The sequence below is a fragment of the Mauremys reevesii genome, linkage group 2 (assembly GCF_016161935.1).
Source record: "Mauremys reevesii isolate NIE-2019 linkage group 2, ASM1616193v1, whole genome shotgun sequence".
Taxonomy (NCBI): domain Eukaryota; kingdom Metazoa; phylum Chordata; order Testudines; family Geoemydidae; genus Mauremys; species Mauremys reevesii.
The window spans coordinates 248,258,609-248,276,839 of NC_052624.1; the positions used below are offsets into that span (position 1 = coordinate 248,258,609).

The following is an 18,231-nucleotide window of genomic DNA, read 5'->3' on the forward strand; positions in this document are numbered from 1 at the left end:
GCCTCCCAAGGAGGATGCTGGGGGATGTAGTCTTTCCTGAAGAGGTCTTATGCGCGTGCGCGGTTTTCACCGCGGCAGCAGATCCGGCATGGCTGTGGTGGGCTGAGAGGCCGGGGAGCCGAGCAGTGCCGGGAGAGCGGTAGCGGGGCAGAGGCCGAAGAAGGCTGCTCCCACTCGGGGCATCTGCACCAGTCCGTGTTCAGGTAACGCCAGGCGGCCTCAGCGCGGTGCCCCGCTCTCCCTGGGCGGGGGGTGCCCGGCCGCCCCCGTGCCGGCGCCCTGCCCCGCTCTCCCTGCGCGGGGTGCCCGGCCGCCCCGTGCCGGCGCCCTGCCCCGCTCTCCCTGGGCGGGGGGTGCCCGGCCGCCCCCGTGCCGGCGCCCTGCCCCGCTCTCCCTGGGCGGGGGGTGCCCGGCCGCCCCGGCCCTGTGCCAATCACCCCAGCCCTGGCTGTATGCTGGTGCTGTGGACCCTCCCTGGGCATCCTGTCCCTGCATTGCAGCGCTAGCAGGGGCGGCTCTAGGAATTTGGCCGCCCCAAGCACGCCGGTCCCGCGGCTCCGGGGGACCTGTTGCAGACGTGCCTGCGGAGGGTCCTCTGGTCCCGCGGCTCCGGTGGGGCATCCGCAGGCGTGACTGCGGAAGGTCCGCCGGAGTCGCCTGCCGGCAAAATGCCGCCCCAAGCCCGCGCTTGGCGCGCTGGGGTCTGGAGCCGGCCCTGAGCGCTAGCCCCGGAGGGGATGCGGCAGTAGCCGGCTCCCTAGCAGTCATCCCGCCTGTGCGTTGTAGCATCCGCCATGCTGAGTCAGGAAGCGAAGGTCAGACACCTGCATTGTGTGCCCCCCTCCCCACTATGTTCACTCCATGGGAAACACCTGCTAAATGCCTCGTGCCTTGCTTCAGCCATTTCAGCAGCAGATGAAGTTCAGTTTGGGATTTGGATTGGATTGGCATAGATCAGGGGTCGGCAACCTTTCAGAAGTGCTGTGCCACGTCTTCATTTATTCACTCTAATTTAAGGTTTCGCGTGCTGGTAATGCTTTTAACGTTTTTTAGGTTTCCCTCTGTCTATATATAATATAACTAAAGTACTGTTGTAGGTAAAGTAAACAAGGTTTTCAAAATGTTTAAGAAGCTTCATTTAAAATTAAATTAAAATGCTGATCTTAAGCCGCTGGCCTGGCCTGCCCAGCCCGCTGCTGGTCTGGGGTTCCATTCCCCTAGGCCGGCGGCGGGCCGAGCGGGGCCTGCGGCCGGAACCCGGGGCCGGCGGCGGGCTGAGCGGGGCCTGCGGCCGGAACCCGGGGCCGGCGGCGGGCTGAGCTGCTCAGTCTGGGGTTCTGGCTGCCGGCCCCCTGCCAGTTGGGGTCCCAGCCGCCGGCCCTGCTCAGCCTGCTGCCAGCCTGGGGTCCCGGCCCTGCCCACATAAAATGGGTACCTACCTTCTCCCTGGTTCTGGCCCATTCTCTTCCCCCCCCTCTCTGCACTGAGCTGAGGGTGGGGGTGCACTGAGCACAAGGCTGGGGGTTGGGGTGCACGTTCTGGCCAGGAGCTAGAATGAGGGAGGAGGATCAGGGTTGGGGCAGGAGGTTTGGGTGTGGAGCGCTTACCTGGGCAGCTCCCATTTGGTGCAAGGGGTGCAGGTGGGAATGTGGGGGGGGGGTGCAGGAGCTCCCATTTGGTGTTCAGGGTGGGGACGTGGGGGGTGCAAGAGTCAGAGCATGGAGGTGTGAGGGGGCTGGGAATGTGTGGAGGGTGCAGGAGTCAGGGCAGGGGGTGTGAGGGGGCGAATGCAGGGGGCTGGAGTGTAAGGGGGGTGCAGGGGTCAGGGCAGAGGACTGGGGGGGGGTGGGCTGGGACCAGGGGCATTCTCCCAGCCCGCTGCCCTGAGTGGCTCACAGCAGGGGGCTGGAGGGATATGCTCCGCTCCTGCCCGCCTCCTTCCTAGTCTGAGCAGCGAGGGCACTGGGGCTGCTCTTCTCCCCTCCCTCGCAAGGGCCATCAGCAGCAGGGAGGGAGAGGAGGCAGGGGTTGATGCAGCATGCTGGAGGAAGAGGCAGGGGAGGAGGAAGCGTGGCTGCTGGCAGGACCAAGCTTGCTTCTGCCCCCACCAGAGAGAGCAGTAGGCGGGGGGCGGAGAAGAGCGGGCTGGGTCAGGCAGATTTTTAATGGCACGCTGCTGCCTGCTGGGGTCTGGCTCAGCCTGCTGCCGGGGTTCGGCAGTGGGCTGAGCGAGGCCCTGGCAAGCAGCAGCGTGCCATTAAAAATTGGCTCGCATGCTGTCTTTGGCATGCGTGCCAAAGGTTGCCGACCCCTGGCATAGATTGTAAAATGGTTTCTATATAGCATACAGTCAAACCTGTCAAATATTTTGTGCAGTGGCTGGATTGTTTTAAGGAATCTTCTTGCAGTTTTCCATTTAATTTATTTATTTCCTTAATGCCTTGTGTGTGCACTGATTTTGTGCTAGTAAAACTATTCTGCTAGGGTTTGATAATTAAATTGGTCCAACTTCTGGTGTGGATGCATTTCTCTGTGTAAAGGTGCGTTAGAAAACTAATCCTTCCAAGCTTAGATTTATCTGTAAGTGTTGATTTTACCATACACACACAAATGGAGAAAAAATATTTCCATTGATAACTGAAATTTATAGATAGCAAAAGTTAGAAAAATGATGATTGAGAACTTATTAATTTGATTTGAGAATATTTTGATGAGTGGTGGTGGTGATTTTGTGTTTTAACGGCTAAAAAAGCTTTTACTCTTTGAATCTCATCATTTACTGTTATTACATTATTGTCTCTCTCCCCCTCTCCACAATTTGGTTGAACTGAAAACTTAAATTGATAACATTTAAAAATGCTTAAAAATTAACATGGATGTTATCTATTGAAATATTTTAAAAAATTGAATTCTGCTAACCTATTTATACCACTGTAGCCTGTTCCTTTTTTCCTGACCTACAGGATTAGCTATTCCAGTGTAAAGCACTTTTATAACAACAGAACTGCAGCAACATGTGGGGAAGTTGTCCCACTTAACTGTACTGGTGTATAGGTGAAGTGGTACGATTTGTGTGCATAGACAAGGCTTTGGGTATTGCTTTGTGATGCCAAGTAGAAGACTACATGTGCTGATGGTCTCCTTTTTTAATCTTTTTTTTTTTTTTTTTTTTTGCCAGATATGTCTAATGCAAGAGAGAAGAAACGTGCCAAGAAAATGAGAAATCAGCCTGCCAGTGTCACCTTATCTTCTGATTGTGGACCATGTCATAGTGGAATACAGCACCATAATGGGGGAAGTAGATCTTTTCAAAGTCCAAAACCAGGTGTGAAATGTGTGAAGTTCATTCAACATTTATTGAATACAAATAATCTTTTTCCCAACTGTCATCTTTTTGTATGTGGGTCAGTGTTTAGTGCTTTGGAACCAGTGGTACTACACCTCTACCTCAATATAACGCAACCTGATATAACACACATTCGGATATAATGCGGTAAAGCAGTTTCCTGAGGGGGCGGGGCTGCGCACTCCGGTGGATCAAAGCAAGTTCGATATAACATGTTTTCACCTATAATGCAGTCAGATTTTTTGGCTATGGTAAGGTAATTGGAGATATACCAATCTAGAACTGGAAGGGACCTTGAAAGGTCATTGAGTCCAGCCCCCTGCCTTCACTAGCAGGACCAATTTTTGCCCCAGATCCCTAAGTGGCCTCCTCAAGGATTGAACTCCCAACCCTGGGTTTAGCAGGCCAATGCTCAAACCACTGAGCTATCCCTCCCCCCAAGGACAACGTTATATCGAGGTAGAGGTGTACTTCCTCTCTTCACCTAATTAGGTAAATTATCTGTTTGTAAACAGATGAAATGATCGCATTATGTTTTTAGGGCCAGCTTTGTGCAAGGTTTCGTGCACTCCTTTAAAGGGATACCATCAACTTAAAAAGCGAGAGTTATGATTTCTTTTTTTTAACACACTGCTTCTTAAAGAGATCACATAAGCTTACAGACTCTGGATCTGAATAGAAAAATGACTTTTCTCTTTTTTCATTTTGTTTTGTGTAGTTGGCTTTGTTGCTTTCACATGTTCCTGTTTGAATAGGCCTTTCACAGAGAAGAGAGAAACGCTTCTTCAAAAAAAGAAAGCTATGATTGTAAAACCACAAAACTTAGTAGAGGGACTTATGGTCACGAGTATTACCTGAAGCAACTTCTAATTTTCTTTAGAAACTGACTAGGTTTCAAGTTGTTGGTGTCATCTTAATGTTCCTCATTCTTGATTTCTTGGTGCTTCATTGCTAGGCCTCTTTGGAGGCAGCTAATTGTAAGAGGAATGTTTGACGGAAGGTTATGCTGAAAGCACTCAACTCTTAGCCAGTTGAGACCTAAGATGGCTTATAACCATAGCCAAGATTTTTTAAAATTAGTCTCCTGAGGCCTTGTTGAAGGCATATTGAAACATTCAGTGGATACTATTGTGTGATCAGTTCACTTGAAAAATCAGGCCACTTATTTGTGCACCTGTGTCTTAGGATCCTAATTTCAGACACCCATTACTGAAAAATCTTGGCTCGGATCTCCAGCGTCGAAAACATGCTTTAATTTGTTGCACAAAATTAATACCTTTCTTAAAAATAAGACTGTATATGTGAAACACAAGTACTTTTAACAAAAACACAGGTGTAACAATATATTTAAGGTAGACAAAAGAACCTAGAAAAGTACCTTTATGTATCTCCATATCTTATGTGAGGAAACCCAGTTAATTTACATAGCACACAATCATGTGTTTAAGGGGAAAATACTATTTGTTTGTCTTTCTAGAACCCCATATATGCAAAACACCAGTTCATCCACTCAGATGCCTGGATCTTGCATTGGGAGCCATCACCGCAGACCCCTGCACAATCCTATTCTAGTCAATGGGACTGGGCAGTAGGTTCCATGCTGGCATATCTAATGTGGTATTGAGGCCAAAGAATGGGCTGGACTCCACTTTTATCCTGTAAAAATAGCTTCTTAATCTGCTGGAGGCTTTCTGTTGAACAGAGCAAGGCTTTTTACTTCTCCCTTCAGCGTTATAAATAATGCAGCCCTTTACCTTTGTACATTCAGTGCATTGTTTTCATAAGGTTCTTCAAATATATATAAAGTTTTTTCTAGCATGTGACTAGATTTTGTATTGCTTTAAATATTAAGTTATCTACCCTATCAGTTTCTATTTTAAAGAAGTCAACAATAGCATAAAAGTGTTCAGTATTTTATTTTTATATATAAAAAATATATATAAAATATAAACACATTTATATATAAAAATAAAATACTGAACACTTTTATGCTATTGTTGACTTCTTTAAAATAGAAACTGATAGGGTAGATAACTTAATATTTAAAGCAATACAAAATCTAGTCACATGCTAGAAAAAACTTTATTTGCTCATTTATTCAGGCTGACCTAATAGCATTTTCGCTTTCCTCTGTTTCTTTTTTCAATGTGCTAGCAGATCTCCATCCTGATAGTTCGCAGGAGTTTCAGCAGCAGAGACATCAACATCAGTCTCCTGGACCTTCATACAGGAAAGAACAATATTTTTCTAAGGGGCAAAATAGAGTTGAGAGAGGTAGAGGAAGAGGAGGTTGGAGAGGAGGACGCCAAAATGTTTCTCAAGAAATGCCTAAATACGTAACAGGTAAGTGTCCATAGAGAAGTGTCCAGAGAAATTTTTGCTAGAAGTTACCATGGACTGATAGTTCAGGTCCATGGCTTTTTCTTTTTAAATGATAGTAAAATCTGGAAGAACTGAGACCTTACTTGATATACACTTGTGGACTTCCATTTTATCAGGTTTTTTTCCCCTCAGTAGAAGTACTCTTCTGAATTGAAACTAACACTAAATCTTTAAGCCACTTTTTTTCAGTATTGTGGATATAAATGTACTTAGTCACAAAGATGTACATATTTTGGATTTTTGTAGGTTAGAAAAATGAATGCTGTCAATGGACCTACATTTTTAAGATATGTCTGTACTGCACGCTTTCGGCAGTATGTAGAAGACATATGCTACACATCCTCTAGCGCTGATATAAACAGCAGTGTAGATTGCAAGGCACTGCTTAGGCATGTAGAGTAAGAACATGCCTGAACCCTGGGGGTGCATACCCTACTTATTCAAGCAGTACCTTTCCCATTGTATTGGGGTATGGAACGGCTTCCATATAAGGAGAGATTAATAAGATTGGGACTTTTCAGCTTAGAAAAGAGACCACTAAGGGGGGATATGATAGAGCTCTATAAAATCATGACTACTGTGGAGAAAGTAAATAAGGAAGTGTTATTTACTCCTTATAACACAAGAACTAAGGGTCACCAAATGAAATTAATAGGCAGCAGGTTTAAAACAAAATAAATGTCTTCATGCAGTTTACAGTCAACCTATGGAACTCTTTGCCAGAAGATGTTGTGATGGTCAAGACTAAACAGGATTTAAAAAAAGAACTAGATAAATTAATGGAGGATAGGTCCATCAATGGCTATTAGCCAGGATGGGCAGGGATAGTGCAATGTTCCCTCTAATTTCTTCCATCCATGTGCGGAATAAATTTGATGCGCACCAAGGTATGTGTGGATGTGCGCCACCAGTAGAAACAAAAAACCTAGATAGAATATATGTGTTTAAAAAGTTACCATAGGGATAACTACTTCAGCCAGGACAAGTTAGGCATTTTAGAACTCACCACTCAAAAAATTGAAGTGTAAGAGAGAAATAAAAACTATGAAATGCATAGACCAGACAAAAACATAAAATAACACACTTTTTGAAAGAATAAAATTACAGAGAATATATGTGCATTGCAGGAAGTACCAAGAAGTAACAACAATAATAATACAAGTATGTGTTGGGAGGGGAGAGTGAAAGGCTGTGGGCGTGACACAGAGATGGGGTGTGCTTGCTCTTGGGGAAGTTTCTGATAGAGGCCGTGCACTGTCTCTTTAAGGCACTCACTGAAAGCTCTCCTGCTCTGTTCTGAGCCCTGTCTCCCCTCCCCCCACTCTGCGGAGATGGGGGTACATGGGCAGGCGGGAAGGGGAAATACAGAGTGTGTGTGATAGAGACAGTGTCTCTCAATGATTACCTGCTGTGTTCATTCCCTCTGGGGCACCTGGCATTGGCCACTGCCGGAGGACAGGATACTGGGCTAAATGGACCTTTAGTCTTGCCCAGTACGGCTGTTCTTATGTTCACACAAATTAAATGCTGTTTTTCTTTGAGAAAAGCCTTCAAATATGGAAGCAAAGGGGCAAATAAAACACACTAATTTACATGATTTGGCAATACTGTATCAATTGGTAAACTTAAATCAGAGTGCAAAATCAGTGCTATCAGTTAGCCAGGCATGATTGTCAATGCATTTCTAAACATTCTGCAACACTGTAATTGCTGCCCTTTTGGCTATCCTCACCGCTAGGGTGTTTGTTTGTTTTTGTTTTTTTTGGCTCTGAACACTCAAAACAAATTATATAAATTCTATTTTCAGTTAAATTAAATGTGATCTAAGGAAAATATTCAGCAAGGCTTTTAGAATCATGTGCTGCATGACTGGTTTCTGCTGAGAACATCAAAATACTGACATAACTTAAGTTATTTCAGTAATAGGGTACAACTATTTGAGTAGTTTACTAAACAAAACAAAAGTTAATATTGTAAGTCATTAGGGAGTTATGGCAACAACATACTAAAATTCCATAGTTACACAATTTTAAGTGCAAACTTTATTGCTGCAAAACTTTTGTATCCACTTGTGTTATAAAACAAAATAAGCAAAAGGTAAGCCTCTCATTTAATTCTGTTTCCATTATAGCACCTCTGCATGGTTTTTTTTCATTTCAGCATCTACCTTTGCTCAAGCCCGTGCTGCTGAAATCAATGCTATGTTGAAGGCAGTTACACAGAAGTCTTCCAATTCATTAGTTTTTCAGACTCTGCCTAGGCACATGCGAAGACGGGCCATGAGTCACAATATTAAACGCCTACCTAGACGGCTCCGTGAGATTGCCAGAAAAGAGGTACAAGTTCACTTATAGCATTTGGTGTCTAAATATGACTAGTCTCTAAATGTCATCATTCGGTTAATTTTAAATAATGTTTTGTCTGTTTTTCCCTTCCTGCTCTTAGTGTGTGCATGGTTCCTCAAACTTCTTGTTACTACCACTGCCAACCCTAGCATTCTAATGTGTATTCTGAGTAATTTAAGGGTGACTGATTAAAGGGCAGTGAAATACTTATTCACGGTAGCCCTCAGTCATCACTTCAAAGCAATCAATTATTTCTTTAAACAAATCTGTATTTGGTAAAATGACTGGTTCTGAAATCAAAAGATCTTGTCACTGCAAAGATTCTGAACTCTGAATATAATTTCAAGTAATTTTTTTCCAAAATACAAATGTTTATACTAATATATTATGTTGTATTATTCTGTATGGTGTGGCCTTCAGTGTCCTCTAATGTCACTTATGCCTTTAACCTGTATATTAGGAGACTTAAACTTTAAGACTGACTCCTACTAAAGCCAAAAAGCAAAAAACTCAGTTCCATGTCTTTTTTTTTTTTTTTAACCAAATGAAGTGACTTGTTTCTCAAACTTCAGTGATGCCCCCTGGCAATTCAGGTTCTCTTCAGCTTATCCTTAAAGATAATGATTTAATGGTATATTGCTATTCATAAATCTTTAGGAAAAGGACAAGGGCACTCAGTATCCTTAAATCTGCCTCTGACATCCCATATGGTCTGATATACAGTACAACTAATAATGGGTGCTAACAGTTGTCAGCCACTTGTCTGAAGAGACCAGTATCTACTTGCAAAGGCTAAAAATCACCTGTCAGCAGGATTTCCTGAGTGAGCTGTAATAAACTCTGGCAGCAGCCATGAATAGTGCAGGATTCTCTATTCAACTCTGCTGGTGCACTTGAAGACTGATTTTTCAACACCCTGGGTCTTTCTGTATATTAGTTATCAATGTGTAGTATATTTGAATTTTTGTGCAGAAATTTGGACAATAGGCAATCAAACTTTTTTTTTCCTTGATAAAGTTCTAAAATTAACTTTTAACCTCAATGTTCTTGGGTGAAGGCTAGCTAGCAGGCTTTGGTTTTTTGTAAGTGTGTAAAATGAGATTTCTCTCCCCCAAATTAAAAAATCTTACTGATGAACAATAAATTATATTGTATACCATATATAAGCTATAAATGTGTTAGCAACGTTCAATGTCCTCTAATCTAGAACAGCCATTATCTTCTATAGAAACTTACTTGTGCTTTCAAGCTTGTCACTGAAAATATCCTCTATTCTCCTGAAAACATAGGCAGAGAAAGCTGTGCATCAGAAAAAAGAGCATTCAAAGAACAAGTGCCGAAAAGCTCGAAGGCGTCATATAAACCTGGTGGTGGAGTTTAATCGCAGGCAGAAGAAGAATATTTGGTTGGAAACACACATTTGGCATGCAAAGAGATTTCATATGGTGAAAAAATGGGGATATTGCTTAGGAGACAGACCCACAACTAAGAGCTATAGGGCTTGCTACCGAGCCATGACAAAACACTGCCTTCTTCAGGTATCATGATTGCAACAGTTTCGCTTACCTTGCCAAGATGACTAAGCAGTTTACCTTTAAATTATAATAGCTGTCTCACTAGAGCACTCTTGTAGCGAAGCATGTATAATGATTTACTAGCTATTAATATGTGATGTTACAAAATGTCTGAGGTGGAGAATGATTGGCGGGAAAGAGAATGAGGCAAACAGACTTTGCCACCATAAAAGGTAGGAAACTAATCCCCAGGACAGCATCTCAAACAGGGTGTTCTCTTTGGCAAACATTGTCATGGAATTTGTTTCCTCTGTTGGTCTAATCTCAGACCATTTGGGCCTTACATAAGAAACGCTTGCGGAATCAAAACTGGCAATTAGCAAAGGAGGTCAAACCTTTTCTTTTAAATAAACAATACAGAGTAAGCAAAATTCAAATTACTGTGTGTCTTTGACTTTAATGTTAAGTTATTTAAGCTCTTGTGTCTGATCAAAGTCTTGAAAGCTATCTGTTTAGCATCTCCTTATCAGAGTTTGTTTTTAAACCTATTCTAACTTCAAAGTATCTTCTGTTATTTCAGGATTTATCATATTACTGTTGCCTGGAGCTGAATGGAAAAGAGGAAGAGCTTCTGAAGGTGCTTGCTCGGATGTGTAGTATAGATACAGGTAAAACTTCCATAAATATTTTAAAATGAAACTAGGCTTATAGAGACTAAAATCTGACTCAAGGTGCAGAAAAATGCAGTACAATAAATGCAGTACAATAAAAACTGAATTCTTGTAACAAAGCTACCTCAGAGCTCTGGTTATGTTAAGTCATTGAAAAATCATTCTGTGGAGATGATTGGAGGAAAGTAGTGGGTACTAGAGCTGGGATAGCTTATAAGAGTCTTGTTAGAATCTCAGCTGTCAGTTGGGGGAGAGTTTTAATATCTTTTTACACCAGGATCAGGCCGCCTGGGTTGCAGCTTCTTGCTGGTGGTCCACTTGTAGAAAGGTTTTGAAATAGATGATTGATTTTTTTTTTTTGTATCTTTTTATGTGCATATGTTTTTCTCCAGGACCAACTTTTGCTGCTGTGCCTTGTCTGTCTGGAAGGCTCCAGGGCTCTCTGGTCCTTTACCGTGCAGATCGCTACCCTGAGGATTTGCTTGGTCCTATTACTTTCATTTGGAAACCCAAGGATGTGTCTGGTATTACTTCTGAAACTAGACAGCTGTGGATCTGGACACATCCATCCCTTAAGCAGGTATCTTTTTTTTTTTTTTTCCTTCATAGTTGAACTTCAGGCTTTTTATCTCTTTGAAATCTTCTCTTTGGGAAATCTGAAATGCAGTAACTTTCTGATGGATTTGGGGAAGCTGAGCGTGGTATATGGGCACACAAAGAAAAAGTAAAACAATTTCCAGTTTCTTCTTGCATCCTGTAAGACACGCAGGCCTCTAGTAATGTAGACATTATGTATAAATTTTCATTTGCTATGGTTTTTTAGTAAGTTTACATTAATGGGATTTAATGAGTAGCTTTTGAAGCAGCTTGGGCTTTGATAGTGAAATAAATTTTTCAGAGTTTTCCAGACAGGATGACAGTTCTATAATTTCTTACTGTGGTCATGAGATCTCAGGCCTTGAGAAAGTATAAGCATGAGATGTGTGTATAGGTAGGGAACAATGGATCATAAGTCATGTGCAGGAAAATGGCCAGGCCCTAATGGCCAAGAAGCCATTTGGGAGCTCTAGCTGTTGACTTAAATAAAGGGAGTCAGGATTGTTTTGGTGGTGTAGTCATTTCCTGTTGGAAAAGCATCTCAACTTGTAGCTGTGATAAAGAACCAGTACCCAAGGAAAGAGGGCTACAAGAATGGACCAAAGGTCAGACTGACCTCACTTGACCAGGATTGGACAAAGTGGTTGTGGTGTGAAACTTGTGTTCCTCTGATTCAAATCAGAAGATTGCTAGGGAGGTCCTGTGTATGTGTATGTGGAAGGTGGATGAGGCATAGTAATAGCATGTGTGCATAAGCCCCTAGTACAGGTTAAATGCAAATCTAATCTTTAATGATCTGTGGTAATCTTGGGTACATAAAAAATATTCTAAACTTAACCGTATTGTTTCCAGAAAGGAAAATATAAACTGCTATGTAAACTACATAGAGACTGTAAATAGGCTGTTTAATCATTGGTGTTATGTTAACTTGTGGTTTGATTGCTGACTGTGTTCATGCAATGATTTTACCAGTTGTTGATTTCAAGTTGTTCTCTTTTTAGTTAATCAGTTGTAATTTGTATTAGTCAAACCAAGGAGTTAAAATAACTTAATTTACACTGTAATCTCAATTTTCATATTGTTTAGTACTTTAGGGAAGTACAATACATTAATTAATCTTGTAGATGTGTTTGCTGTTGAACAAAAGCCATAAAACAAACAGTTGTTGTTTTGTGTTTGTTTTTAAGTGGCAGTGAGGCTTAAAAACAACCTTAATTAGATTGACTTTAAATATCAATTAAGCAATTGACTAGGGTCCTGAAAACCCTATAATTACTACCCTATTACGAATTATAAATGTTGCTGATCTTGCACAAAAATAAATTCTTACTAGAATTTTCTCTATTCCTTCTGGCTTGTTGCAGCGTCTCCTGATGCAATGGTTAATTGTGTGCTTGAAGTAGTGATGACTGTTTTTTTTTCCCCACCCCACCCGTAACAAGCTGAGCTAGGAACATCTTTATTATATATTTTTTGTGGTCTGGCATTTAACTGCATAACTTAAAATTCTGTAATTAGCACACATTCTTTGTCCAAAAAGTTATTGGAGCAGAGGGACTGGATCCTGGATCTTTCACCTCTCAAAGGAGTGTTCTAGCCACCAGACTATAGAGTTGTTCTCATTCTTACTGGGTGGGGGTGGAGGGAGAGTGATTGATTCATTTATTTATCCAGACTGGAATAGCTTCAACAAGAGAGACAGGGAGTCCCACTTTAGCCACTGGGCTGTGCAACAGTCTGAAGTGCTTACCTTAATGGTGCCCAATCCCAGTTCAGATCCTTTTTTCCCTTGCTGGAGGAGAGGAGACTTGAACCAGGGGTCTCCCACATCAGTACCCTAACCACTGGGCTAAACATTATGATGGAGGTTGTCGTCTTTCTTGCCCCAACCCAGCGTTTTATGTATGCTTCTCTACATCAGCCTGATCCAGTAGTTGAGGTCTGAACATGCTTCCAGATCAGGCCCCCCAGGCAAGTTAGGTGGAAGAACACCTGTCTTCTCTCAGTTTGTGCATTGCTCTGAGGCTTAGGTATCTGGACACCTGGTGTGGCCATGCAGTGCATGTGCTCGGAGGCAGAAACATAGGTACCCAGGGAACTTTCACTGCAAAAATGTAGGCAGCGCCAAGTGAGTTTAAGTGCCTACAGGGTTTGAGGGCAGCTGAGCAGGGGCTTTATGAATTACAGTGGGGCCTGATTCTGGGATTTGGACATGTAAAATGGCAGTGAGGTGAATATAACCCTTATAGGAAGGAAAAGCAGCACAACATAATTCTAAAACTGTATCTTAGATTTGTATCTTACAAATAAATTGCTAATTTTGCTAATGCAAACTCAATATTTTTTTTTTCCTGAGGACATACTGACTGAGCTAAAAACAGTCTTTCAGTGTTCAGAGCCTGTAGAAACCTGTTCCCCTGAACCAATTGTCACATTGCTTCAAGAAGAAAAACAAACAGATGTAGCTATGATTGTTGGCAAGAAAAGGAAGAGGGAAGACAATGAAGGAGAAAAAGCTGTGCCAGTGAAAAAAATCATTGGTGATGGAACCAGAGTTCCACTTCAGTCATACTGCTGGACATCACAGACTACTGGCGTTGTGATCAGGTACATTCATAGTACCAGAAATTTTTAACCTTAGAACTTGAAATTAGCTAGAATCTCTGATTTAAAATCCTTTTGACTGATGTGCTGTTCATACAAACTGCATGAAGTTTAAAGTTTCACACTTGTATTTTTATCTCTTTCAGTGATTTGACCATGGAGATCCTTCGATATCGGTTGATTGGCCCACTCTCGCACTGTGTCCTTACAGAAGCACTGAAAACTGCTTCTATCCAAACTGTAAGGAAATCAGCAATTTACACGTCTTGCTTGCACAAGCTATGCCACTAGAATAGTAATACCAGTAATTCATACTTAGACTTTTTAAGACCAGAACGGACTGTTAGATTATCTAGTCTGACCTCCTCCTTTCTATCACAGGTTATTACATTTCATCCAGTTACTACCCCTGTATTGAGCCCAATGACTTGTATTTGACTAAAGCATACTTTCCATTCAGGTATCTGATTTGGGGGGCTCCTGAAGAAATCAAGAGTAAAAAAATAAAGCCAACAAAACTGCATTGCTGTGGAGCAAGCACTCAGGTTTTCAGAATAGTCATGTATTACAACATTCATAAGATGGCCAGGCAGATTCGAGGTTCACTCTATCGTACTTTAGACTAGTGTTTCTCAACCAGCAGGTTACCACCCCTAGAGGATGTCATGAAAGGCAATCAAAGGGGTTGCGAGCCATTGAAAATTTTTTGTTACAATCTAAAGCAAAAAATCTGTTTTCGTGCACACCCTTACCCTTTAAGGTCAAGTAGTTTCTTGAAACGCACAAACAGGCTTACTGTTTTTCCTCTTATTTTTAACATACTTTTTTTTTTTTAAATAATAAACATATGGGGGGAGGGGGTCACAAATCTCTGACATGAATAAGGGGTCACCAACCTAAAAATGTTTGAGAAACACTGTAGACTGTTACTGATTCTTCAGTTTTGGGTCAAAGAATTAAACTGGCTGGTTTTTTGCTGAAGGAAGACTGGAAAATGCAGTATTATAGGAATTAAACTCCAGTTTCCAGTTTAGATGTCAGTAAAAATGGAGTTTCCATTCAAAATTTGAAGAGGAGGAAAAGCATTTTTTGTGACAATTATCTGATGTACATATACATACAAACACGATAGAAAATTAAGTCGACATTTAGATCTACAAAACCCTTCAGGGGCCACTTAGCCTCCCTCACAAGAAATCATTGTTTTCCAGGAGATGGCAGATGCAGAAACAGAACTTAACAACTGGTGGGTAGAAAACTGCAAGAATTCTGAGAAGGTGTCTCTTCATCAACGTCAAGAAGCCATCTTCGAGTTGTTGCAAGGTATGTAGTAGGGGATTTGAGGAAGGAAACATAGAAATCTTCAAACTGTGATACAGTTTAGTAACTGACATGGTGCACAACTAGTGCTTCTAACTTCTGTAGAAAAGTCTCATGCCTTTTATTTCCTCTGGAAAAAGTTGATTTGACATTTTGTATATTTTTTTAAAAAAGCACATGGAAAATTCAGTTGTCCTCTAGCGTTACTGTGCCAAAATTGGAGAATAAATTTGGTCAAAGTGTGAAACAGTTACTTCATTTCTGCACTAAGTGCAAATCTTGATATAACCTTAACTAACATTGCTACTGTTGTCTCCACAATACTGGGTGTCTATTAAACTATTAGTGATTCTTCAAAAATATATATTAAACTGTATGTTGCCCCTCAGGCTTGCAAAAGTATCCAATCCCAAGGCAAAAATGTATCAAGTAAAGAATACAGAGAAGACTGTTTCAGTTCATTGTTTTTTCCTGTTGGTAATGTCTGTTTCACGGTGATGTGCATTTGTGTATTGTAAAGGCATAAGCTCTCCATCAGAAATTGCGGCAGGTACAATACTGGGCCTGACTGTCGGGGATCCTCGAGTGAATTTGCCAAAAAAGAGGTCAAAAGCCATGCCAAATCCAGAAAAATATCAAGGTAAAGTGCTTAATTCATATTGTGATTGTAATAAAACAGGATAGGGTACGAGATCCAATTTATCCCCTGCATTTCGTTATTTCCACTTAGTCTACCCTTCTGTGAATTGCATGTTGTCATTCTTTCCTGATGACACTCCAATTCCAACCCCTTTTTGCTGCATGTGAGAACAGAAACTGCTTGAAAACTATTTAGCTTTAAGGATAGCAGTTGTAAGGAAGGGACTTGCACCGAAGCTGGTCTTGTGCTCAATGGAAGCCTCTGTCTAACCATACAGATGATCCAGGTTCGAATCCTGGCAAGGCCAACCAGGTGCTAAAAGTTAATATGTAACGCTGCCAGTTTCTGTTCTGCTGTGATCATAGTGGCACTGCTTGTGTCTACAAGGAAAGGTCTAGTGTTTCCATTTTAAACTCCCTGTCTGCTGGAGGTTAAAACTCAACTGCAAAAGCTTATCACTTGAGAAAGGGGAACTAATGAAGCCAGACAGGAAAAACACAAAGCACACTTTATAATCTAATATATCTGTCTTCACAAGTTTATTAAAATGATGTCACAGTAGTCTAGTATAGGCTAATCTGAGTATCTCAAAGTGAAAGCAGTTGCATACAATGGGAGCTATATAAGTTTAGTAATATGTAGGCATGTTGAGTTAAGGAATAATAAAATATTGCCATGGTTGTTCTGTCCACTTAAGGGAACATAGCAGTAAGCTATTAATAGCAGAGAATAAGAGAACTATAAGGCCCCAGAGACTTGGAAATCTTTTTTTGATGGACTTCCTCCAGAATATTGCTAAAACAATCTTTCCTTCCTGTCACTTAGACTGTTACCTATTCCATCCACAAACCTATCATGGAAAATTCAGTCTTCATCTGGTTCCTGTCAGGGCTGTACAAAACTCCCTTCCTACCTACGTCTGTTGTCTTTGTTCTACAAGCCTCCCCTTTGTATCTGTCTTCCTTTCTACCTCGTGTGCCTGGAACAGTCTACCTCATTTACCATTTTGTCCACCTTTTTTTTTTCATTCACATCCCTTTTTAATATGTTGCTGTATCCCTGACTCTTACTATATTTTAAAGAAGTGAAACCAGGTCAGCTATAACCCAATATGGATCAATTAACAAAAAAATTGGTTTGGAAGGGCAAGGGATTTAGTTGTTCTGAGTGGCCACCCCCACCACCATGCCTGTCCCCAGGAATAAGTCTTGCATCTTGCTTACAATGTCTGAGAGGGTGCTCTCCAGATGGCAGGAGCAGTGGGACACAGTCCCACTGCTGAAGAGAAGTTTATCAGTTACAAGGTAAGGGAGACTAGAACTAGAGCCCTCCCCTGCCCAGAAAGGAGAGTCAGGGACCGGCAGTAATGTGAAGGGTTAAGAAGCACCTCCTGCCCCCACAAATTGGCAAGAAGGCAGAAGAAAGGTCCCTAGCCCTCTTCACCTCCCTAGTAGGTGAGTCAGTTTCTCCCCAAAAAAGCCACTGTCACATAGGAAGTCAGGAAAACAGATGCTGCTTTCCTTGCTCCTTAGCTTTATTCTTCCCACCCACTTCTTAATGCAGTTGGCCTCTCTGTCCCCTGTTGGGGATTGTCCTTTATCTGCTGAGGAGATGGTAGGCTGTATCTGGTAAGCCCTTTTGATCCTCCCCAGACCACGCTCAAAAGATTTCACTACCCGCCCTATGGTCACACAAACAATTCCATGCCAATAAAGGGGGGTAGACTCGGGAACAGAGGAGGTAGCCAGATACAGCCCTCTTCTCTTGGGAGAAGACAAAAAGATCATCCCAGCCAGGGGCAGAGAGGCCAGTGGCAATCCTGCCAGTAGCAGTAAGGACGGAACGGGGAATATTCAATGCTAGGAAGTGAAAATGGTGGTTTCTTTCCTGCTCCTCATCCTGAATGACTGGGACAGGCATACTCCATAGACAGGCAGATCTGAGGGGCTGTTTGCAGCCTCTCTTGGCTTGTCTGTGTCTGTGAAAGGGAAACCCCAGAGATTCCTGTTCCTCCCTTGTCTGGGTTACTCAAGACTGGAGTAATAGTCACTGGTATCCCTCCTGCCCCCTCCACCAGTTGTTGGCTAGACATTGGGTTAGGGAGGGAGCTCTTGATCCTTATCCCTAAGATAGCTGTAGGGGCCATTACTACTATCCCAGCCCTACCTTGTAGATGCTGAAGAGCTTGCTACCTATTTTTTTTTCCTGCCACGGTGGGCCTCCCTTATCAAGAACTGGGCCTCTTATTGAAATAGAGGTATCTGCTCTGGACAGTCCAAATCCTCCCACTAACTCATTCACTCTTTGTAGAAAATATATATGTTTGGGATTATAGTTGCTGGACTCACCACCTCTTTCAGGGAAGTCTTTAATTGATAATTCTTCAAAATAAGAATTTTACATGTGTGTGATGGAAAAGAATACAGAACATAATCCAGTCATCAAAATACAGCATCTTGTATGTTCCGTTTGCACACAAACAACATATGTTGTCAAATTGTGTTCTACTTAAGTTAGTTTGTGCTCTCCTTGTGGCTTCAATCTTGTCTTTCTATTTATTATTACTACTACTACTAGGAAAAAACATATTTAGTTGCTTCTATAGGCTGAGATCATTGCAGCACACACCAGGGGTTCCGGGTTGGCTTGCTAGCAGGCAGGCAGGAAGCCAGGCCAGCCAGTTTGGTGTCCTAAATTTGTCAAAATAGACACCTTCCCCTGGAACATCTCCACATTGACAAATCAGCATTTTCCAACAGAAAAAATTCCCTCAAACTTGCAACCAGCTCTACCTCTAAGCTTGTGTCCCACC

At 42.2% G+C, this 18,231-nt stretch overlaps 1 protein-coding gene across 2 annotated transcripts in view; it reads left to right on the top strand.

Moving 5' to 3' along the window:
• Window positions 1-67: 67 nt before the first annotated feature.
• Window positions 68-18,231, top strand: part of POP1 (POP1 homolog, ribonuclease P/MRP subunit) — a 38,091-nt gene continuing 19,927 nt past the window's right edge. Inside the window, exons 1-11 of one of the 2 annotated variants that reach the window (XM_039527591.1) lie at window positions 68-203; window positions 3,179-3,325; window positions 5,501-5,689; window positions 7,889-8,064; window positions 9,363-9,611; window positions 10,168-10,255; window positions 10,651-10,838; window positions 13,212-13,462; window positions 13,606-13,699; window positions 14,671-14,782; window positions 15,300-15,419. In XM_039527591.1, the coding sequence (XP_039383525.1) occupies window positions 3,181-3,325; window positions 5,501-5,689; window positions 7,889-8,064; window positions 9,363-9,611; window positions 10,168-10,255; window positions 10,651-10,838; window positions 13,212-13,462; window positions 13,606-13,699; window positions 14,671-14,782; window positions 15,300-15,419 (1,612 nt within the window). In that variant the 5' untranslated portion in view covers window positions 68-203; window positions 3,179-3,180. The remainder of the gene's footprint in view (window positions 204-3,178; window positions 3,326-5,500; window positions 5,690-7,888; window positions 8,065-9,362; window positions 9,612-10,167; window positions 10,256-10,650; window positions 10,839-13,211; window positions 13,463-13,605; window positions 13,700-14,670; window positions 14,783-15,299; window positions 15,420-18,231) is intronic. The other variant, XM_039527592.1, reaches the window with a different exon arrangement.